We start from the raw sequence: 22,493 nt of genomic DNA on the forward strand, positions 1-22,493 counted from the left end.
ATTTCAAGTGATCTGATGGATATAAGAGGTCTGGTGTTTGCCTGAATGGGAAGTCTCTGGCAGTGTCACTTTATCTGACATGGATGGAGTACTGCAAGAGTTTGTCTTTTGGCAAGTGCAGCATCACACAGGGTGGTCTGCAGGTGGTTCTTGTGGAGTCTTCTTTCTTTACCATTAAATACATTTTCGGTGCTGGCTCAATCGACAATTACAAAACAGCTGAAGAGCTGCTGTTAAGAGCTGTGGCTGAATTTGGATTGACATTATTGTAGTCAGAGCTCTCCTCTGGGTCACCACGTTGCCCTGTTCAGGTGATCAAATGAAAGCATTTCAAGTGTAATTATTAATGATGATAATTATCAAGGTATTTTCTCATGGTCATCACCTCACATTTTGTGCACTCACTTGTCTTGTTAATGACTGAGCTGAATCCCAGATGTGACATTGTTGTAATCACCTTCTGCTGGACCTGAAATAAGAATCTGATTGACTTTCATGTTAAACACAGTTACTGTATCATCATCCAGCTTCCACAAGCTCTGTATTAATGAAAGTGTAAACTTTACCATTTTCAGTGTTTTCACATCTTCTGACTGTCTCATAGACACAACGATCACCTGCAGGTCAGAGAAAATCAGTCACCTCATGTCTGTGATACTAAATTAAACACAAATATTCTTACAAATAACATTTATATTAAAAGCTGCAGCAGATGTAACAAGTACAGTCTTGTTGCAAATCGCATCAGAATATTTGAAACTGCATGAAAAACTAACCATGAAGAAGAGAGGAGTACACTTGCTGCTGATCTTCATCCTGACTCAGCGTCTGCTCATTAGCAGCACCTTCATTAAAAATGTAAAATTAGATGTTTGTTTTATGTTGTTGTGGATTATACATTCTTGTGAACAGTTTGCATTTTATGACTCAATGCTGCATCTGTGTATTTAATCATTTAAGATATAAAATATGTAATATTAGAAGAAAAATATGAAAATCTCACCTTTGAACTTTTTACAGCAATACAACAAGAGCAGGATGAAAATAAATGTAATTCCAGAAATTGTTCCAATGCTTATCAGAATAGGAAATGAAGAGATTTCAGGACTCGGGACATCTACTGTGGATAAGAAACATACGTTTTAAACTGAACCTAAGTTATAAGTTAAAAAAAGTTAAATAATATATTATAAACTCACCCTTTGTATCAATGCTGACTGACTGGCTGTCCTCTGTGTAGTAAACTGGGTTTCCTCTTCCTCCTCTGCACCTGTAGAGTCCTTCCTGTGAGACACTGATTTGTCCATTTGAGTGGAAAACTGCATCTTGTGTGGTCAGAGGTTCAGAGGAGTTCTCATCTCTGTACCAGTAGTATTTCCATCCAGATGATGATGATGATGAGTTCACAGAGCAGGTCAGGGTCACACTGCCCCCTACTGGGATGTCTCTCATATCAGAAGTTATTTGGGCCTTTGGTTGATCTGCTGTTGAGTCTAAACAAAGACAGAAAGAAAATATGAATATATACCCCACACACAGGCTGGGATCACACCAGTCTGATGTAATCTGCATGTGTCTGTATGTTGTTGGGAATAAACTTGCTCTCCAGTTTCCAGCAACACATAGGAAGGAATAAGAGCAAACTGAAATGGTATGAGTGCTCTTACAGAGGCCGATAATGCATTTTATTCTTTTAGTGTTTATTTTTTTCTGTTTCATTATGATTCTTCTCTGGATTTATAAAAGAGTACCACAACAGAAGACACAGAACTTCTTCCCAATTGAAGTTTATAATTCCCAGACTAGTAGTAGTCTAACTAGTAGCTGCACAGAGAAATTTGAAATAGAAACACTTTATTTATGAGATTTTTAATTTCAGACTTTCATAAAGCATTTTCATTTGTTTAGATTATTTGTTCATGGCAAGTTTGCTTTGATTAGCGGATAGTCTTCTTCCTACATGACCAGAAGAAACACATCAATATATTTCTCTGTATCTATAAACTTCCTGTTGCAAAAATACACACTAATATCAAAAAGTCACACATCACTGTTCGTTCCATCAATACAACAAAATGCAATGATTTATCTACCACTGTTCTTAAATGAAGTCTTTGAAAGCATCAATTTCCTGACAAAAAGAGAAAGAAGAAATCACCTCAGTGTTTGTTTGTAATAATAATTTTTCCACCTTGTCAGTTTTTTTCTGTTTTTGTATTTCTGTCATTATTGTCCTCAGGTGATGGAGCAGCAGGTCAGCATTGGCGTCTCTATACCAGCTGAAAGTTCATGACACAAAGTGGTGACAAACTGTCTACAATGAGGCTACTATCAGCTGCAGCTCTTTGTCTGACTAACAATGTAACATGCTTTGTAGACCATTGAATTCATCATGTGCTGACCATGATGACATTTGTCAAATGGAGATCACACAACTGTGACAAAGTGGAGAAGCAGTTGTAATTCTCTCCATTTGTCCCATATGTGTTTACCTTTTTTTTGCACATTGTACACATTATTCTGTTTCTATGTATTTGCTATGATTTGCTATTTGTCAAGTAACATTACTTCACTCACTATCCCGGGTTTGTTTGTGTAAGCGTTTTGTTGCCGGCAAATCAAACATTCTGCAAATTAAGACAAATACTAAGTTATGTTTCTTTATACTTTATTATGTTACAGATTAAGTCATTTGTTCATACTTACTTTGTTTGTCTTTTCAGTCATCATGAGTGTCAGGTGTGGGGAAACGCCCGCCTGGCATTTCCTCATTTTAAAGTCCTGATCATGTCACACATGACATCATCAGGTCAAACCAAGTGGAGGGGTTTCTTTTTCCAGAGAGATGCTTCCTTTTGTTTGTGTTAATGTTTAAAGGGATTTGTTGAATGTTTTTCCTTGTGTTAATACTGCCATTTAGTTGTGTAAATGTGCATATTAGAAGTGTGTAGAGGTTTTGTGTTTTTAGATAATCTGTGTAGAGTTATAGATCCCTCAGTTGAGTGAGTGGTACTGGCTGGGCAATTGGAGGGAAATTGATGGCCCTATTTAAAGCCAGTCTCTACCAGATGCAGGAGAGAGGAGAGGTGAGCCATGGCACCAGAGCCATGGCACCAGAGCCATGGCACCAGAGCCATGGCACCAGAGCCATGGCACCAGAGCCATGGCACCAGAGCCATGGCACCAGAGCCATGGCACCAGAGCCATGGCACCAGAGCCATGGCACCAGAGCCATGGCACCAGAGCCATGGCACCAGAGCCATGGCACCAGAGCCATGGCACCAGAGCCATGGCACCAGAGCCATGGCACCAGAGCCATGGCACCAGAGCCATGGCACCAGAGCCATGGCACCAGAGCCATGGCACCAGAGCCATGGCACCAGAGCCATGGCACCAGAGCCATGGCACCAGAGCCATGGCACCAGAGCCATGTCATGTTGAGTTTTGTTAAATGAATTGATTTGGGGTAAGTTTTGTTAAGTTACATTAAAATTAAGTTCACTGTAAATAAATTGCTCACCTTGGAAACCTAAAATGTCTGCATAGTCTGCTTCCCTACCACCTTCCTTGACATTCGAGTCTGACTACTTCACAACAACAAACATGACTTACTTGATGCTGACAATGTGAAGGCTTCACTCCACTCTGTTGAAGAATATGAGTCATCTCTGCGTCGACTCTTACACATGTAGTCTCCACTGCTGGACTCAGAAACTCTGAATGTCACATCGTTATTGTGTGTCCACTGTGTGGGTGTGCTGGGTGCTCTCCATTCATACCACCACTCAGTGGTTTCACCTCCTTCCTGCACCTCACATGTCAGAGTGATCGTCTCACCTCTGAATATCTGAGGCCAGTTGGGTTGTTGTTTTACAACAACTTTATTGGAAACTGTTTACACATATTAACAGTTGAGATACAAACAGAAACATGAAATCAACACAGAAAACTTAACATTGTATGTTTGATAATCATGAGTGAATGTATATTTCAAACTAAATTACTGAACTCACTGGTTTTCTCAATGGTGACATGATCACTTATATCAGTGTAGTAAACTGGGTTTCCTCTTGTTCCTCTGCAGCTGTAGATTCCTCCTTGAGATACTCTGATATCTCTGTTTTGTTGATCTCTGATTTGAACTTCAGAGGTTGTTTGGGTTCGTCTGAACCACTCATATTTCCATCCATCAGAGCTCTGCAGAGAGCAGGTCAGTGTCACACTGCCCCCTACTGGTATGATTGTTGTTCCTGCTGTCAGTGTGGCCCAGGGTCTATATTCTGTTATCAAAAAGACGAAAAGAAAACACAAAGCCATTGAAAAACATTTTAAAATATGCTTTCATTTTATTTAAATTCCAACTTCCAAGAAGAGATGTCTTTGTTGAGCACGCATCATTCTCAGGGACTCCTCTCATCCTGCCAATAAACTCTTCCAGCTCCTCCCCTTCAGCTGACGCTACAGGACCCTACAGACTAAAACCAGCAGGTTTATGAACAGCTTCTTCCCCACAGCTGTCAGCTTACTGAACTCAGTCCCCTGCTGAACCTTTCCATCCACACCCACTTATCCCTCCTAATGACCATGATCATGACTGTCATTCATTCTCAACATTCAGAATATGCTTACATTGGTTACTGCTATAGTTTAGGACACTGAACCAGTATAGTCTCTGGTATAGTGCGTACACTGTTCACTATTATAGTCTGTTCAGAGCGCTACGCTTCCACTGTGAATATATTCATAGCACTTTGTAGATCTGTTTACCATATGTAGCACATCTGTATATATTTAGCAAAACTTTATATTTGTTCATAGTACATCTGTATTTCTGCCCGTCTGTATAGCAATACAGAACATCTGTATACTATATAGATCATCTGTATATCTGTACATATGTCTGTAGGTCATCTGTATATTTGCTCTCTCTGTATATAATCTGTTCATAACTATCCCACCATTTATTTATACTACCCTTATCTGTATATAATTGCTCCTATTTTTAAGCACTTACTACTCTTGCACTCTAAACAGATGCAAACTGTATTTCCTTAACCTGTATTTATAGATGTGTAGTGACAATAAAGTTGAATGCTAATCCTAATTAAATTTATTTTTTTAATATAGTTTAAGATCATTTTAATTTTTTCTGACATAGTAAGAGAGCTACAATATTGAGGTTAGTCAGGTAATTCAGGTTGTAGATCTCTAAATAAGCACATTTCAAATGTTTGTCCATTCTTTGGCCTGAAGAAGTCACACTGAATGTAAACTAATGAAGTTCACTGTTGAAGGAAACACACGATGGGTTCAGAGGGATCTGCCTGGTTTCACATTTAGATAACAGAAACATCGTCACCTTAAATTATGTGGAGCTTTTGATGTTTCTTTTTTCATTATTTAAATTACATTTCATCCACAGTTATTCTTGTTATACATTAAAACATGCACATGTTGTAATGACAAGAAACATATTGTCTGAGTATTTTGGTTGTAGTGTGTACTGTGAACAAAGTTAGGTAAAATGCAATGGTCATGGTTAAAGTTCAATGTTTCAATACATCAGAAATACAATACTTTCAATGAAACATTTATTAAACAGATTTTTTTTAATAATTCAGATGAGAATTTTAACTGGAATCATCACATTATTAATCACTGAGGACTTACCTAATACACTTATAAAGACAGTATTACTGTTCTTTGTATAATCTGACTCCTTCCATCTACCAGAACACTGATATTCACCACTGCGATATGTTTCGAATCTGTAGTCTTTTTGTGCACTGTAGGGGAAATCCTCTCGACCATCCTTGTTGAGTGCATAATACCAGTCAGTGTCTCTTCCTTCATTCATGTTACACTTGAAGGTAACAAACTCTCCAGTGAAATAACTGGACCAGCTGGGTTCAATAGTGAGCACAGCATCTAGAATCCAACACAAACAGACAATTAGCAATCTGAAACACTTATTTAATGCTCAAGGCAAGACATTGATTGATAACACTATATATATATTCACACAAAATGAAAATACTGTGATAAATAGAAAAAAAGAAACACAAATAGGATCTGCATTAGAGTCATACAGGTTGAGAATAATCTTTATTAAATAAAAAGGAAGAAATTGAAAAAGGAAAACTGTTCAGTCACCTTGAGCGTGTCCACTGCAGACGAGCGTACAGAGCACTACAATAAAGACAGAAACTTCAGACATTATCAAACTAAAGACACCAAAATGTAACATAAATAAAAAAACTGTTGGTAATGATGTGTCTCATTTCTTGAGGCACATGATCAATAGTGAGTTAATGACCTTCTTAAGGAACAATCCCACTAGTGTTTAAAGTCCAGTCGCTTTCTTACCAAGCTCCTTAAAACACTTGGAGATTTTCAATGTCTGCTATGATCTGAGTCAGTGCACTAAAATCTAATCCAGTCTACAAACAAACATGGTGATAACAGACATGAGTGTCCTCTGATCATATGACCTGAAATGGTACAGGCCATCCTCTTTGGGCAGCCAGTGAAAGACTGGGTTCCAAAAGGGAAATGATCTCCCCAGTATTTACTTTGTATATTAGAAAAAAATCTCAAAAATTAATGCCATTGACAAATTGCAGTGGGTCACTTCTGTCAACAAGAATTTGTCTAGAAGGTGATATTTGTTGACCATTTTTGACATATTTATGTGTCATAGCAAACAACATTCATCTGAAGTTAAACCTGCCTACTGGCAGTTTTCTTTTTTAAATCTCCATTTATGGCTGGACGAGCTCTAATCTTCCTTTAGGAAGCAAGTTTCATTTAGTCAGGAGCAGGATTAGTCTAGTACTCTTTATACCTTGACTAAGGAAGAATATTTCTGCAATAAAATGCTGTTAAAATCTAGCACTGGCTTTAATCACTGCCTCTAGGCGTTTTATCATTGTCTACTATGATTGGTTACATTTTGTATTACGATTTAATCAGCATCAAATTATCACTGATGGAGAAAATAAACCTTTCTTAGATAAACTAAAGCAGCTCCACTCTGATCTGAGTCAGTGCACTAAAATCTAATCCAGTCTACAAACAACCATGTTGGTAACAAACATGAGAGTCCTCTGATCACATGACTTGCAATGGTACAAATGACTGATGCTCTGTTCTTCTTACTAAAACATGTTTATGGATCAGTATGAATCAAAAAATAGGAGTCAGTGATGTACTCACAGAATAGGCCCAGCTCACAGAGCAAAGTGGCTCCCATCCTCACATCCAGCAGTGACACGTCTGAAAACCTTTACAACTTTCTGTAAAGAGAGAGAGTGAAGCAGCAGCACAGCAGATACCAAAGAGCTGTGAAGGAAACAAAGAGGTTTTAAAACTTCTCTCTGCTTCCTTCCTTTTACACAGAAATAACAACTTAACATAGTCTGACCACCACATCATGTGATACATTTATACTCTCCTGCAGAAACATATCAGGCAGATTTTTATCAGAACGGCTGTAAAAAATATATATATACTGAAACTAAACAATAATAGCTTGACTGAGTGCCCAAAATGAGATAGACACAAGTCAAAGACAAGCTTTAACTGTGAAGTACTTTAGTTCATTTTACAGCCCAGAAACACAACGAGAAACATTGTTCAGATTCAGATTGCTAACAAGTATCTATCAAGCATTAGATATTAAAGTAACAGGTTAGTAATACGTTTTTCCTGGTTGCTTAGAGTGCTGTCTATGGACTTTTTGTATATACTGTAATAACTCCAGACTTGGGCATTACATGCATTACGAAACTGCATTTCGTTGCCCTGTACCTGTGCATGTGCAATGACAATAAATTTGAATTCTATTCTATTAAAATTTGACTGAGGTCCGACAGAAGCAGCGACGGATATTTTGTTGCCTTTGTCTGCTGCTTGTATGCTTGGTTTGATTATTAGGAGCTTTATCACCAGTAATAATTACCCTCATAAACACTACATGTACACATCATTCATATCGTTTTAAACTGCAGTAGATGCATAAATGAAGACGACTGATTAAACACAACCAAGACAATAAACTTTTACCATTCCCTTCCTGTCACAGATGTAGTCATTGAGTTTGCTGCTGCTCCTTTACAAGGAGATGACGATACACTAAATATTGATGCACAAAATCATTACATTGCTTCAAATATACATTAAATGGATTTGAGGTGAGCCCCCATACCAGCTGATAAACAGAGATGTCATACTTACTGACAGCAAATGTTCACAGCAGATGTTGGTAATCCACACACTTTCTCACACAGCAGTGAAATCAAGAACTGACAGTAATTTTATTTTTATTTCATTAAACTAATGCAGATTCCTTTAACATATCTTTCCACTGTGGTGACATCTTAGATTGGTCATAAATTCACTCACAGAAAGTAAGCGTGCACTAGTTAAAATAGAAATGTGTCCTTAACCAGAAGTGACCGTGAGACCAGATGAAGTCCTGCCCCCTTTCTCAGCTCCTCTCTGTTTTCTTACAAGTAGTTGTAACTGCTGTATTAATAAATAATGAAAGTGCCTTTTAGCTACACTTAGTAACTAAAAAGCACACTTACACACTTAGTTACTCATTTCCATGGCTACATTTTTAGATAGCAGAGCAAAGCTGCAAACAAAGTAGCTGTTTATATACTTGAATGTGTTTTACAGAATTAACGCTGTAAGTCAAATAAAGGAAGCAATAAGAGGAAGCAAGCAGTTCAGCAAGGCAGAGTTACCATGGAAATCTGATAACGTACAGTTATCCGATTGTTCAGTCTGACGTCACTAGCCATGTCTGGGTCTAAACTCCGCTGCAGGTCCATATATCAAACGATCACTATGGCATTACTGAGAGTTGAAAAACTGTCTAAAATCTTTCATCTTTAATAAAATGATCAGCGTTCTGCACTACCAGGTGTAACAATTGAGTTTAAAATCCAGGCATCCATGAAAACGGAATTTATGACATTTAACGGAGTTAGAAGTTAGCAGGGAGTTAGCTCGCTAGCTTCTATCTAAATACAATATAGCATGTCCTGACTGCGGGGTTTTGGAAACAAATTAAAAGGTACAGCTCTGTTATCACTTCCAACATAAATTAAGACAGAAAACTAAACAGCAGTGACGTTTGTAGGGTTACTGAAGTTGGGCTAGCTGGTATATAATGATGAGCTCTGAGCCATGATTGACACTGGATAATTGTTGAAGTCATAACTGTGTTTTAGGGATGAGTTCTGGCTTTATCTGGATTTATCTTCCTACCCTTGTGTGGTCACAAGCTCTGGGTAGTGACGGAGATAATGAGAAGGAAGACATTAGCTTCCTCTAAAGGTGCAGTTAGAGAACATATCTTGAAGCAAATCATAAATCATAATGTTATTTATATATTTATATGTATATATGTAGTATGTAGCTGCAGCTATAATATACTATGTAATAATGTGTGAGTCACAGTGAACTTTCACAAAACTGCATTGCATAGATTTTATTTTTTATTATTTAAATTGAATTTTTGTAATAATAAGGTTCCACATGTCAATGTTGTCGGGGGCATTAGTCAGTGGGACACCGCTAGCAAACATGTTGCATATGTGGAGGTTCCCAGCCAGAGTTGCATGATCTCCACACTGGTAAGGCACATTCACTGTAGGTCCTCTCCCTGTACTAACTTATAAGTTTAAGTTTGGTGTTGCTTTACTAAGTGTTAGTTCTTAGAGCTAAATGTCCCCAAAGTGCTTTTGATTACTTTGAAAGGAAAAAATATTAATTTAATCTGACTTTTATCCATTATAACACCTATTTATGTGTTTTGCACCTGTGCTAAACAGGGATGAAGAGAGGCCTGCTGCTGTGTGTTTCCCTGATTGTGCATTTTGTCTTTTAGAGTTTGTAGAGATTTTGTTTTATGTGTATAATGAGTTTGTCATCTAAAGCTGCACATTAAATAGTATTTTCAGCCATGTTGGGAAAATTTACTCTTGTATCTATAGGTTTTTTGTAATTGATCCATCTTAGTGGGGATTTAAATATTATAAGTGATTATCAGTAGTTTGTTTTTGAGTATACTTCCTCATCGTATCAGAGGTGGGTCGAGTATCCAAAGATTGTACTCAAGTAAGAGTAGCATTACTTTAAAATATTATTACTCAAATAAAGTGAAAAGTAGTTGTCAAAAAAGTTACTCAAGTAAGAGTAAAAAAGTACTTGGCGAAAAGACTACTCAAGTAGCGAGTAACTGTTTCAAATGTCCGATTTATTTTATAAATAAATGCTATCAGACAAACAGAAATAAATAAATATACAAATTTTACCATTTTCAAAAGGAATATATGTAAACAGATCAACAAAATAAGGCACAACAATTCTAATTTCCAGATTTCAGTTTTTCACAACATTAAGCTTTTTTCACCAATACCTACAGTAAATAATATAAACATATAAACAGTGCAAACAATTTCCAGTGACAAGATATGCTGTAAACTTTATATTCATTTTTGCTCCAAACGGCACAGGAGTCTCAGAGAAAACAGAACGAGGCATCTTCAACATATGTACATACAAGGCAGCTCAGTTTACCATAAATTGTATGGGTGTGCATTTATTTCTGCATATTTAGCAAAAATGTGACATTTCTTCACTCAGTGAGGTGATGGTTAAGCTTCAGCAGCAGTTTGCTCTCAAGGTTCTTTCTGTGAAGCTGTAACTGTTTAGCAGTGAACAGGAGTCCTGCATGACTGAGAAGTCCTTCACAAGCTCCAGATGCAGGAAGAGCTGTATTGACTTTGATCAACAGCTTCTTGATGTGAGGAAAGCCATGCAATAGATCCACACCTCCAGTGAATGGACAAGAAAAGGTACCTCTCCTGCTCTCCTGCTTCTGGCTTTCCTGACCCCATGGATCCATCATCTTCGTTGAATAGGCCGCTGTTTGCGCTGGCCTCATCCATCTCTGTGTCTAGGTGATGTCTGATGAAGTTGAGACCTGTGGAAAGATGAACCAACAACCATGAAAAGAGTTGGATGGACATTGCTGCTCAATCACAGCTGCCTGGTCAATGTTTTTCATTAGTAATTTAGCAAAGTTGATGGTGTGTGTGTGTGTGTCTGTGTGAGTGAGTGAAAGACACAAAGAGGGAGAGCAAGAGACAGATTTTGTATGATAAGCTTCATGTTATTGAGCACTCAGGTCGCATCAGAGCATCAGGCCGTATAGTGTGAGACCCTGCATCGTGACCTATGAACTTCTAACCCCTGAGATTTAATTGTACAGTTTGAGCAGGAGCTAAATAACGTTGTTGTGATATTTTGATACCATGGTAGCATTTACAGGATATTGCTTTGTAGTGAAAACTGTTACTCAATAAGGCCCATTTACTAGTTGTTTTTCTCTTTCTCTCTGACCCATGTATTGATGTGTAAGAATCACAGGCTGGTACCCCAAGGTCGAAAATACCACAGAGACGAGACCACTTCCTTACTCCCATCCTCCCTTCTTCTTTATCTCTTAGAAAAAGGCTCGTTAAAGGCCAGGTGGTTTGTTTCAGAATTCACTAATGAAAGAACTCTGTATTCTATGTCTAGGAGTGTATTTTGCTGGGATGATCATAAATTGTAGCTGAACTGATAAACTACACACAGGATACTTCTTTGCTCAGAAGGCAGGAAGACGTTTCCTTATTTGGTCTGTACCGGAACCTGCTGACACACGAACCTTTTTTTCCTCTATATAAGCTGTTGTTTGATGAATAAACCTTGAGTTGATTTTGGAAGAGCAACCTGAAGCAGTTTCTGTGTCATTTTGTTCTCCCAAGCTACTCCCGGCGCTGTAACTAACCTGCTGAACGGCATACTTGAGTGTTACTTTGAATAATTAGGAATCTAATAAAGAAAGGACAAAACTCTGCTTATCGGTGCTCGTGCCTTGGAGGGAAACCGGGACGGAGATTTTCTCTTCAAACGTGACTGAAAAAAATCGCACAGTGTTTGCCCAGCTTAATGCAGACTGTTTAAACTAAACAAGCTGCTGTTTCACATATTAAACCCTGTCAGCCGCAGTATTGCCTTCTGTTTTAACAGTTAAAGCAGTAGAGACGAGCTGTTTGCATGTTCGTGGAACTCTAGCGTCATTAACCAGGCTAGCTGTTAGCTTATAGGCTAACCAGCGAGCAGTTAACAGGACAGCCGAAGCTGCACAAAACACCCACAAACTTGTCTCACTACAACGTAGCGCCGAAAATATGACTCGCAGCTCGAGCTAGACACAGCGTCTGTAACATAAGACTGACATCCACTGACACCACAGCTAAAAGATATTTAGAGAAAACTTACTGTTTCCTCAGGTTACACGAGTTGAGTTGTTTCACGCTGAAAAGTTTGTTTGTTTTGGCTCTCACTGAAGACACCGACACTGAAGACATAGCTGTTCTTTTGTACTGCTTTTAAGCGAAACATCCTTTGTATGTGAGGCCAAGGCTGTTCATCCTCTTCAGCTCTAGCATAGATGACTGGCTCTGCCATGTTTCGTGAACGAATCGTTCAATACTCGAGAATCACTTTACTGACTCGTGAATCATGATTCACAAGCCCAACTGACTCACTGACTCATCCCTGTTGCTGTTAGCAAACTAATTCCATTAGTAAAAATATATCTAGCTTATAATTAAAATTGTGGGGGGAAAAACAACAGCCAGTTTTGTAACAAAAGCATTTCTGCTCTGAACTGGAAGAAAAAACCCTGAGTAGAAGCTCACATCAAGAAAATAGCTCCTCGGTTCAGAGTAGCATCACACTGCTAACATGCTAACAACACATTTGAGCTACTCACCCCCTCCCTTCCTGTGCTGAATCGTAAGCATAAGCGAATCACTCAGGACTCGCTCACCCCCTCCCTCCTGTGCTGAATCATAGAGCGAACGAATCACTCACTCACTCACTAACCCCCTCCCGGGGTGAGGCACCAAGATGGCGGCTTGAACAGTCGTGTTTTTTCAGGAGCTCCGAAAGACCGCAAAATTTACTAAGTAACTTTATTCTCTTTCCACTCGAACTATAACTATGGATGCCCAAAAGGTTATTAAGAATGCAAAGCTGCAATTTGTGCAGCTTATTGTGGAGATTATTGTGGACTTCAGGAAGCACACAGCCCCACTCCCCCCCATCATCCTGACTGACACCCCCATCACCTCTGTGGACTCATTCCGCTTCCTGGGTACCACCATCACCCAGGACCTGAAGTGGGAGCCCACCATCACCTCCGTCATCAAGAAAGCCCAGCAGAGGATGTACTTCCTGAGGCAGCTGAAGAAATTCAACCTGCCAACACGGACGATGATGCAATTCTACACTGCAATCATCGAGTCCATCCTCACCTCCTCCATCACCGTGTGGTACGCTGGAGCCACTATCAGGGACAAACAGAGACTGCAGCGTGTTGTGCGCTCTGCTGAGAAGGTGATTGGCTGCAGACTCCCATCTCTGCAGGACCTGTACACCTCCAGGACACTGCGGCGTGAAGCCCGGATCTCAGCTGACCCTTCTCACCCTGGACACAGTCTGTTTGACCTGCTCCCCTCAGGCAGGAGGCTCCGGTCCATTCGCACCAGAACCTCTCGCCATAAGAACAGTTTCTTCCCCTCTGCTGTTGGACACATGAACAATAACCACATGACTGTCCCCGCCACTGACACATGACCCTACGCTGTGTCACTGCATCATTTCATGTCTGGCACTGATCACCACCTGCACTCATGTATATATCTTTCTACGTAGCACTCATAATTCTTATTCTCATGTATATATCTCATGTATATCTCATGCACATATCTTTCTTTCTACATAGCACTTTAATTCTTATTGTTTGCACTGAAGCACCGCAGCAATTTCCTAATGTTGTAAACCTCAACATCTGGCAATAAACCCATTCTGATTCTGATTCTGATTCTGTCAAACCCCATTGTTAAGACGTCGTCGCATGCTAAAGTCAGTGACCATGGCTATGCTAGCACTGAAGCTGCCAACGTGGGCTTAAACAAGCGAGAACGAGGAACAGACTCGGCGCCGCCAACTCCTTCAAAACAACCGCCAGAGGAGAAAAGAACAAAATCTTCAGAGAAGGAAGATGATATCTCCAATAAAACTATTTTTGAAGCCATTATGGGACTTGACAAAAAATTTGAAGCACAACTGGAGGATATCAAGGAACAAAACAAACAAAGTGCAGCTATGGTTGCCAGCTTGGCTAAGGCTGTAGAGTTTAATGCTGCAGAGATAGTTGATTGCAAACTGAAAGTTGTTAAACTGGCAAATGCGAATGAACAGCTGCTTAAAGAAAATGAAGACTTGAAAAGAAGAGTGAGAGAACAAGAGCGCTACCGAATGAGGTGGTGCCTAAAACTGAAAGGGGTGAAGGAAGACAAAGATGAAAACATTAGAGTGAAGGTTTTGCAAACGCTTCAGAAGATTGCCCCTGACTTGAACTTAGAAGAGGCCGTTGATATTGTCCACCGCTTAGGGAAACGAGTTGATGGCAGAAACAGAAACATCATTATTCTATTTACACAGAGGCGAATTAAAGAAGAATTGTGGAGGCGCACCAAAGACTCTTCAACCTGCAAGCAAGAAGGCATCAGCTTCGCGGAGATGTTGCCGCATGAGGACATACAAGATCGACAGCGCCTATGGCCTCTGGTGGAGGAAGCAAGACGTGCGGGTAAACGGGCCTACTTTCGTGGTCCACATGCCTTCATTGATGGACGCAAAGTTGAGGAAAGACAGGAGAACTAAAAATGACAAAAACTGAAATAGTGGAAACTTGTTCGCGGTCTGAGGAGCTCAGCATTTAGTACTTTTTTTTTCTTCTTTTTCTCACGTGGTGAGTGATATTCTGTCTATAGTTCATGTTGAATGTTAACATTTGTTTTGGTTCTTTAAATGTTAGGGGTTTAAGAGAATCTGTTAAAAGAAAGGCCTTATTTTTGTACTGCAAAGGTAAAAAATCAAACTGTATTTTTTTACAAGAGACTCATTCATCTGATAGTGATGTATCTTTTTGGTCAAACCAATGGGGTAGCAAAATCCTGTTTAGCCATGGCTCAATGAGGTCGGGGGGTGTAGCAATTTTATTCAATAACTTTCCCGGGGATCTTGTAATACAACGAACTGACTTGAATGGTCATTGGTTGATTGCTGTAATGAGAGTTGAAAGTTTGTTTTTCATTTTAGTCAACGTTTATGGATATAACAATGAAAGTCAGAATAAAATTATGTTAGAAGATATAACTTCAAATATTTTTGAACTTAAAGGTCGATACCCTACAGAATACATTTTAATGGGTGGTGATTGGAATATGACTCCTGATGAATGGACTGATAGATGGCCCTCAAGGACAGGTAGACCACAAAAAAATAACCTAATTATAGAATTTTTCATTAATAACAACTTGACAGATATTTGGAGAGTAAGAAATCCAGAAATTAAGAGCTTTTCCTGGTTTAAACCAAATGGAGCTTGTAAATCTAGAATAGACTATTGGCTAGGAAGTGACATCATTCTTAGCCACACTGTAAAAGTTGCAATGTCAAATGCACCTCTATCTGATCATTGCTTTATTGAACTGTGCTTAGAATCGGAAATTAGACAATCAAATAAAAGAACTTATTGGAAGTTCAATGCCAAACTTTTGCAAAATGAAGACTACTGCAACATAGTCAAAAAAATTATAAAAGATATTATGGCTGATCATCTAATTGTAGGATATATCAATAAATGGGAATTCATTAAATTCAAAATTAGAGAATTTAGTATTCAATTCAGTAAAAACATAAGTCAAAAGCAAAGAGAATATGAATGTAAATTATTCCAAGAAATTACTTATTGCTGTAGTAAAGATGATCTAAATACCCAAGAAAGGAGTAAACTTATGGAGTTGCAAACTAAATTAGATCAGCTCTACCTAAATAAAGCAGAAGGAGCTTTTGTGTGTTCACGGGCCAAGTGGATTGAGGAGGGGGAAAGAAATTCTTCATATTTTTTTAATTTAGAAAAGAGCAGACAGAAAAGAAATTTTATATCTTCTCTGTTAATTGATGGCATTGAATGTGACGACCCTAAAATTTTGGAGAATGAAACTTATACATTCCAATTTATACTCCTCACAGTTCTCCCAAGCAGATTGTGATGTCTTTTTTGATCAAATAGATAATCTGATCCCTAAAATTGATGAATCATTTAAGGAATTATGTGAATCTGACTTCAGAATTGAAGAGTTAGATGCATCTGTTAAGAAAATGGCACTTAATAAATCCCCTGGTCCAGATGGGCTTACAGTTAATTTCTTCCAATTTTTTTGGGAAGACTTACGGGAAATTTTATTCAAAGCTATACTGGCCAGTATTGAAAAGGGAGAATTGATGTCTAGCATGAAACAAGGATTAATTACATTAATTCCTAAACCAAACAAAGATAAACGACAATTGGATAACTTAAGGCCCATAACTTTATTAAATACAGATTATAAAATTTTCTCTAGCTCAGTTGCAACAAGGCTCAAACAAGGGGTTTCAAGTATAATTAGTGAGACACAATCAGAGTTTTTGAAAGACAGGAACATTCATAATAATATCAGATTGGTTTTAGACTTACTGGACTACAATGATCTGATTAGTGATGACAGTTTTATTCTTTTCTTGGACTTTTATAAAGCTTTCGATTCAGTAGAACATCCTTTTATTTTAGAAACACTAACTCGATTTGGATTTGGGGATAAATTTAGGAAGATAATAGATATACTGTATAATGATATAAATAGCTCTGTGTCATTAGGCTATGGCACTGGTAAAAGATTTAGCGTCAAAAGAGGAATTAGGCAAGGGTGTGGAAGCTCTCCGTTGTTGTTCATAATGGTTGTGGAGATGCTCGCAATTCTAATTAAAAACAGCAGCGTTGCCGGAATTGAGATTATGGACAATTCTTTAATAATTAGTCAACTTGCGGATGACACTACTCTTTTCTTAAAAAATGAACATCAGATTCCCCTGGTAAAACAAATAATCACTACATTCTCAAAAGCTTCAGGCTTAAAGTTAAATTTAAATAAATGTGAATTATTGGCATTAAAGGAGTGTAATTCACAATTACTGTACGATATAAAGGTGAAGGAGGTGGTAAAATATTTGGGCATCACAATTTCAAAAGATCACAAAGTCTTAGAAAAAGTAAATATTTTAGATAATGTTGACAAATGTAAGACAATCCTAAATAAGTGGTTACAAAGAGACATCACAATTTTTGGAAGAATATTATTAACCAAAATGGATAGTTTATCTAGATTTATATATCCAGCTTACTCTCTATCAATATCGAATAAAGTTATTAAAACAATTAATAGCTTGAATTTTAATTTTATTTGGAGGAATAAGTGCCATTATATATCTAAAGATGATTTGGTTAAACCATACATTGAAGGCGGTGGAAACGCAATTGATTTTGACATAATGAATGGTGTTTTGAAACTTAAATGGTTAAAATCCTTCCTAAATAATCCACACTCCATTTGGTTTTTTATACCAAGTAAGGTCTTTAAAACACTAGGGGGTATCGACTTTCTCCTAAAGTGTGACTTTGAAATTACTAAGCTACCTGCTAAACTCTCTGAATTCCATAAACAGGTCCTTCTTTATTGGAAAATGTTATTTAAACATAATTTCACTCCACATAATAGCCCAATTGGGAACAATAGATATATACTGATGAACAGAAAATCTATTTTTATTCAAGATTGGTTATCAAAAGGTGTTTGGGCAATTGCCCATTTTGTAGATGAGGAAGGACATGTTCTAGGACATCAAGATTTTTGCCAAAAGTTTAATATCCAATGTTCTAAAAGTAAATTTAATCGGGTTATAAAATCCATTCCATTGTCACTTAAAAACATAGTTGTAAATGATATAATATATTCTGACATCTCCCCCAAGTTAAGGCAATTATATATAGATGGTATTCGATTTTGTGATGTTAAATGCAACAATAAGTTTCTTAGATCTTCATTAAGGAGGCTTTATTCTCCAAATTTACTTAGACGTAATTACATATTAAAAGATTTCCAAAGGGAAGAAATTGAAAAAATAAGAACTGATTATATCACCTTCCCTATCCCTCCTAAAGGGAAAGAAGTCCAATTTAAAATCTTGAATAAAATTTACCCGACAAATAGACTCCTTAGTGATAGATTCAAAATAGAAACGGGTAATTGTGTATTTTGTGAAACAGAAGAGGAGGATTTGGACCATCTATTCTTTTTGTGCAATTTTATACAAATATTTTGGTTGGATTTTCATACCTGGCTTTATTCCAGTGGGATTCAAATTACCCCATTTACCTTAAATATGATAATGTTTGGAGTGTTTTTGAAAGAAAAGAAAGCTAATTATGGTGTTAATGTGTTATTAATCTTGTGTAAGTATTTTATACATAAATGTCGCTTTTTTAAGATTAAACCAACACTGGCTCACTGGAAAAACGACCTAAACCTGTTGGTTAAATCTTTGACTTTAGTTAAAAAGAAAAAGGCTGCTTTTTTTGTTTCCTTTGTAGAAGATTTTGATTTAGTGAGTTAATAATCTGTTAATTTATGTGACCCCATCTTTATATTTTATTTTCACTATATATGAAAGTTGCTAATATGTAAGAAATGTTTATTCTCTGAATCTGTAATATATGGTGCATTTTGTTTGTATGTTTATATTACTAATAAAAGAAAAAAACAAACAAAAAAAAAACAAACAAAAAACTAATCCTCTCCCTCCTGTGCTGAATCAAAGAGCGAACGAATCACTCAGGACTCACTAACCCCCTTCCCTCCTGTGCTGAATCATAGAGCGAGCGAACGAATCACTCACTCACCCCCTCCCTCCTGGCTCACAGCTTCTTCTTCTTGGTTGGCAACCAATGTTAAGGCGCATTACCGCCCCCTGGCTCACAGCGCAGTGGATATTTAGATGAGAAAAAATATATTTGACACACTTAAGGAAAATACTAATAAAATACAAAAAAACAAAATAAATGTTTATTAAGCAATTTTGATAGGAAATTGCTTAATTTTAGAAATGTTTTTGCTCTTTTTTCTCTATAAAATAGTTTTTTTTTTTTTTTGACTTATTCATCTTAGCAGTGGGATTTACATGAAAAGGGAAACAAATTAAGTTTGAGTGAAAATGAAAATTTTTTGCACTCTCTGGTCAACTGACTCAGTGAATCAAATGACTCAAAAAACCCGATTCACTTTGGTGAGTGACTCATTAACACTCGATTCAGTAAAAAGAATCAAATTTACCATCACTATTGCCCATGTTCAGAGACAGATTGTTGACTCTACACCAGTCCATTAGCTGTTGCACCTCCTCTCTGTATACTGACTCATTGTTCTTGCTGATGAGACCCACCACAGTCGTGTCATTGGCAAACTTGATGAGGTGGTTTGAACTGTGCATTGCTACACAGTCGTGAGTCAGCAGAGTAAACAGCAATGGGCTAAGCACACAGCCCTGAGGGGCTCCAGTGCTCAGTGTGGTGGTGTTGGAGATGCTGTTGCCGATCCAGACTGTCTGAGGCCTCTCCGTCCAGGATCCATTTGCAGAGGGAGGTGTTCAGGCCCAGCAGGCTGTTTTCCAATCAGGTACTGAGGAATGATTCTGTTGAATGCTGAACTGAAGTCTATGAACAGCATTCGAACATATATGCCCTTATTGTCCAGGTGGGTGAGGGCAAGATGTAGGGTGATAGTGATAGCGTTCTCTGTTGACCGGTTGGGGCTATAGTCAAACTGCAGTGGGTCCAGTGTGGGTGGCAGCAGGGTCTTAATGTGCCTCATGACAAGCCTCTTAAAGCACTTCATCATGATGGGTGTGAGTGACGGTAGTTGTTGAGGCAGGACACTGGGGACTTATTTGGCACAGGAACGATGGTGGTTGAGGCACGTTGGGACAACAGCAGTGCTCAGGGAGAGGTTGAAGATGTCGGTGAGGACATATGTCAGCTGGTCTGCACATTCCCTGAGCACTCTACCAGGAATTTTATCTGGATATGTGGGTTAACTCTGCAAAGAATTTTCCTCACATCAGCAGAGGTCAGACAGAGAACCTGGTCATTATGACTTCCTCACCAGCACATCATTCTGGGGATCAAACCATGCGCTGCGTGTCACCGCTGTCCTGGAAGTGGCTGCGGATTTTTCTGCCATGCGCGCACTTCGCTGCTTTGATGGTTTGAGACAGTTTGGCCCCCTTGTCACCTGCTCTGAAGGCAGAGTCTTGAATCCTTAGCAGGTCACGTACTTCTACAGTCATCCACGCTTTCTGGTTGGTCCGTATTATAATATCCCTGGAGTAGGTGACATCATCGATGCACTTCTTGATGTAGCTAGTCACAGATGATGTGTACTCCTCCAAGTTGGTCCAGTCGCCATTTGTTGTAGCCTCCCTAAACATGTTCCAGTCAGTGTGCTCAAAACAGTCCTGGAGAGCAGAGAGAGCTCAAGTAGGCCAAGTTCCCACCTGTCTCAGAACCAGTTTGGAGTGTCTGATGAGCGGTCTGTATGCCGGAATTAGCATAATAGACCAGTGGTCTGAGTGTCCGAGGTAGCTGCGGGGCTTCGCTCTCTGCGCGCTGGGAATGTTTGTGTAAACAAGATCCAGCATGTTTTACCCCCCGTGGCAAAGTCAACGTGTTGATGGAATTTTGGAAGGACTGACTTGCGATTTGCGTGATTGAAATCTCCGGCGATAATAAACAGTCCATCGGAGTGTGAGTTCAGGAGCTCACTGATCAGCTCGCAGAGCGCTTCCTTAGTATTAGCGCTGGGTGGGATGTACACTGCTGTAATGAGCACAACAGTGAATTCTCAAGCTACATAAAAAGGTCTGCATCTAACAGTCATAGGCTACGTCCACATGTACCTGGGTATTTTTGAAAACACAGATTTTTCTATGCATTTGCACCTTTCGTCCACACGTAAACGGCTTTTTCGGTCACTGAAAATGGAGATTTTTGAAAACTCCTGCCAGGGTGGAGATTTTCGAAAGTTCTAACTATATATGTAAGCATTTAAACACTGCAGAGAGTAAAATTTACGTGTGGATGAGGAAAACGTCCACACTGTGTGTCCTGCTGTGTAGACTTGCCTTTCTTAAGCTTAACATAGTTTCCTTGTGTTTCTCTTCACTTCATTTCATTTCATTTATTCATTTATAAAGCACATTTAATAACAACAGGGCGTTGACCAAAGTGCTGTACAACATAACAATTAAACAGTGACATTAACAACAACAACTGATAAAAATTAAAAACAGATTAGGATAAAAGAATTGGTAACTCTCCTACAGTTTCGAAAGCCAGAGTAAAAAAATATGTTTTAAGATGCGATTTAAAAAGAGTAACAGTTGGGGCCTTTCTAATGTGGAGAGGTAGATCGTTCCACATTTTCGGTGCCACAACTGCAAATGCCCGATCTCCTCTATGAACCATCCTAGACTTATGTAAAGTAAGGAGTAGGTGATCACTTGATCGAAGGGCTCTAGAGGGCGTATACTGCTGCACAAGGTCAGACAAATAGTCCGGTGTCTGGCCATTTAGCACTTTATAAGTTAAAAGTAAGATTTTGAATTTAATTCTAAAACGCACTGGAAGCCAATGAAGGGAAGCAAGCCCCGGAGTAATATGTTGGTGTTTCTTCACACGAGTCAAAAGGCGAGCTGCAGCATTCTGTACAAGTTGGAGCCAGGCCAAGCTGGACTGACTGACACCCACATACAGTGAATTGCAGTAATCCAGTTGAGATAAAACAAACGCATGCATTGGTCGTTCCAAGTTTCTAAAGGATAGAAAAGATCTCACTTTGGATAGGAGCCTTAATTTAAAAAAGGACCGCTGGACAACTGAATTAATTTGTTTCTCAAATGTAAGTTTGCTATCCAAGAGAACCCCCAGGTTTTTTACATGCGTTTTAACAGCACATGTTAGGTTACATAAGTCCAAATCTGGGGCATTGAAATTACAGCTTGGTCCAAAAATAATTACCTCTGTTTTATTCTCGTTGAAGGTAAGAAAGTTTGAGGCCATCCAGATTTTAACTTCGTCGAGACATTTGACTAACGATTCCATGGGCGTAGACGTGTTTCTATTAAACCGAAGATAAATCTGGGTGTCATCGGCATATGAGTGAAAGCAGATGTTATGTTTCCTAAAAATTAGGCCTAGGGGCAACATATAGATTGAAAAAAGAATTGGGCCTAATACGGATCCCTGCGGGACACCACAAGTAAGAGGAGCTGGGGAAGAAATAAAATCATCAAGGCTCACGGAAAAAGTCCTCTTGGAGAGGTACGACCTAAACCATTCCAAGGGGATACCTTTGATACCACATTGCTCCAAACAGGAGATCAGAATGCTGTGGTCAACAGTATCAAAGGCTGCAGTTAAGTCTAGG

At 38.6% G+C, this 22,493-nt stretch overlaps 1 protein-coding gene across 1 annotated transcript in view; it reads right to left on the minus strand.

Annotated features, from left to right (window-relative positions):
- Positions 1 to 7,277, minus strand: part of LOC113019220 (Fc receptor-like protein 5) — a 43,202-nt gene extending 35,925 nt beyond the window's left edge. Inside the window, exons 1-5 of the mRNA XM_026162770.1 lie at positions 7,216 to 7,277; positions 6,150 to 6,189; positions 5,667 to 5,933; positions 4,014 to 4,273; positions 3,613 to 3,891 (exon numbers count right to left, since the gene is read on the minus strand). Of these exons, the coding sequence (XP_026018555.1) occupies positions 3,613 to 3,891; positions 4,014 to 4,273; positions 5,667 to 5,933; positions 6,150 to 6,189; positions 7,216 to 7,252 (883 nt within the window). The 5' untranslated portion in view covers positions 7,253 to 7,277. The remainder of the gene's footprint in view (positions 1 to 3,612; positions 3,892 to 4,013; positions 4,274 to 5,666; positions 5,934 to 6,149; positions 6,190 to 7,215) is intronic.
- Positions 7,278 to 22,493: the final 15,216 nt, after the last annotated feature.

The sequence above is a fragment of the Astatotilapia calliptera genome, chromosome 3 (assembly GCF_900246225.1).
Source record: "Astatotilapia calliptera chromosome 3, fAstCal1.2, whole genome shotgun sequence".
Classification (NCBI taxonomy): domain Eukaryota; kingdom Metazoa; phylum Chordata; class Actinopteri; order Cichliformes; family Cichlidae; genus Astatotilapia; species Astatotilapia calliptera.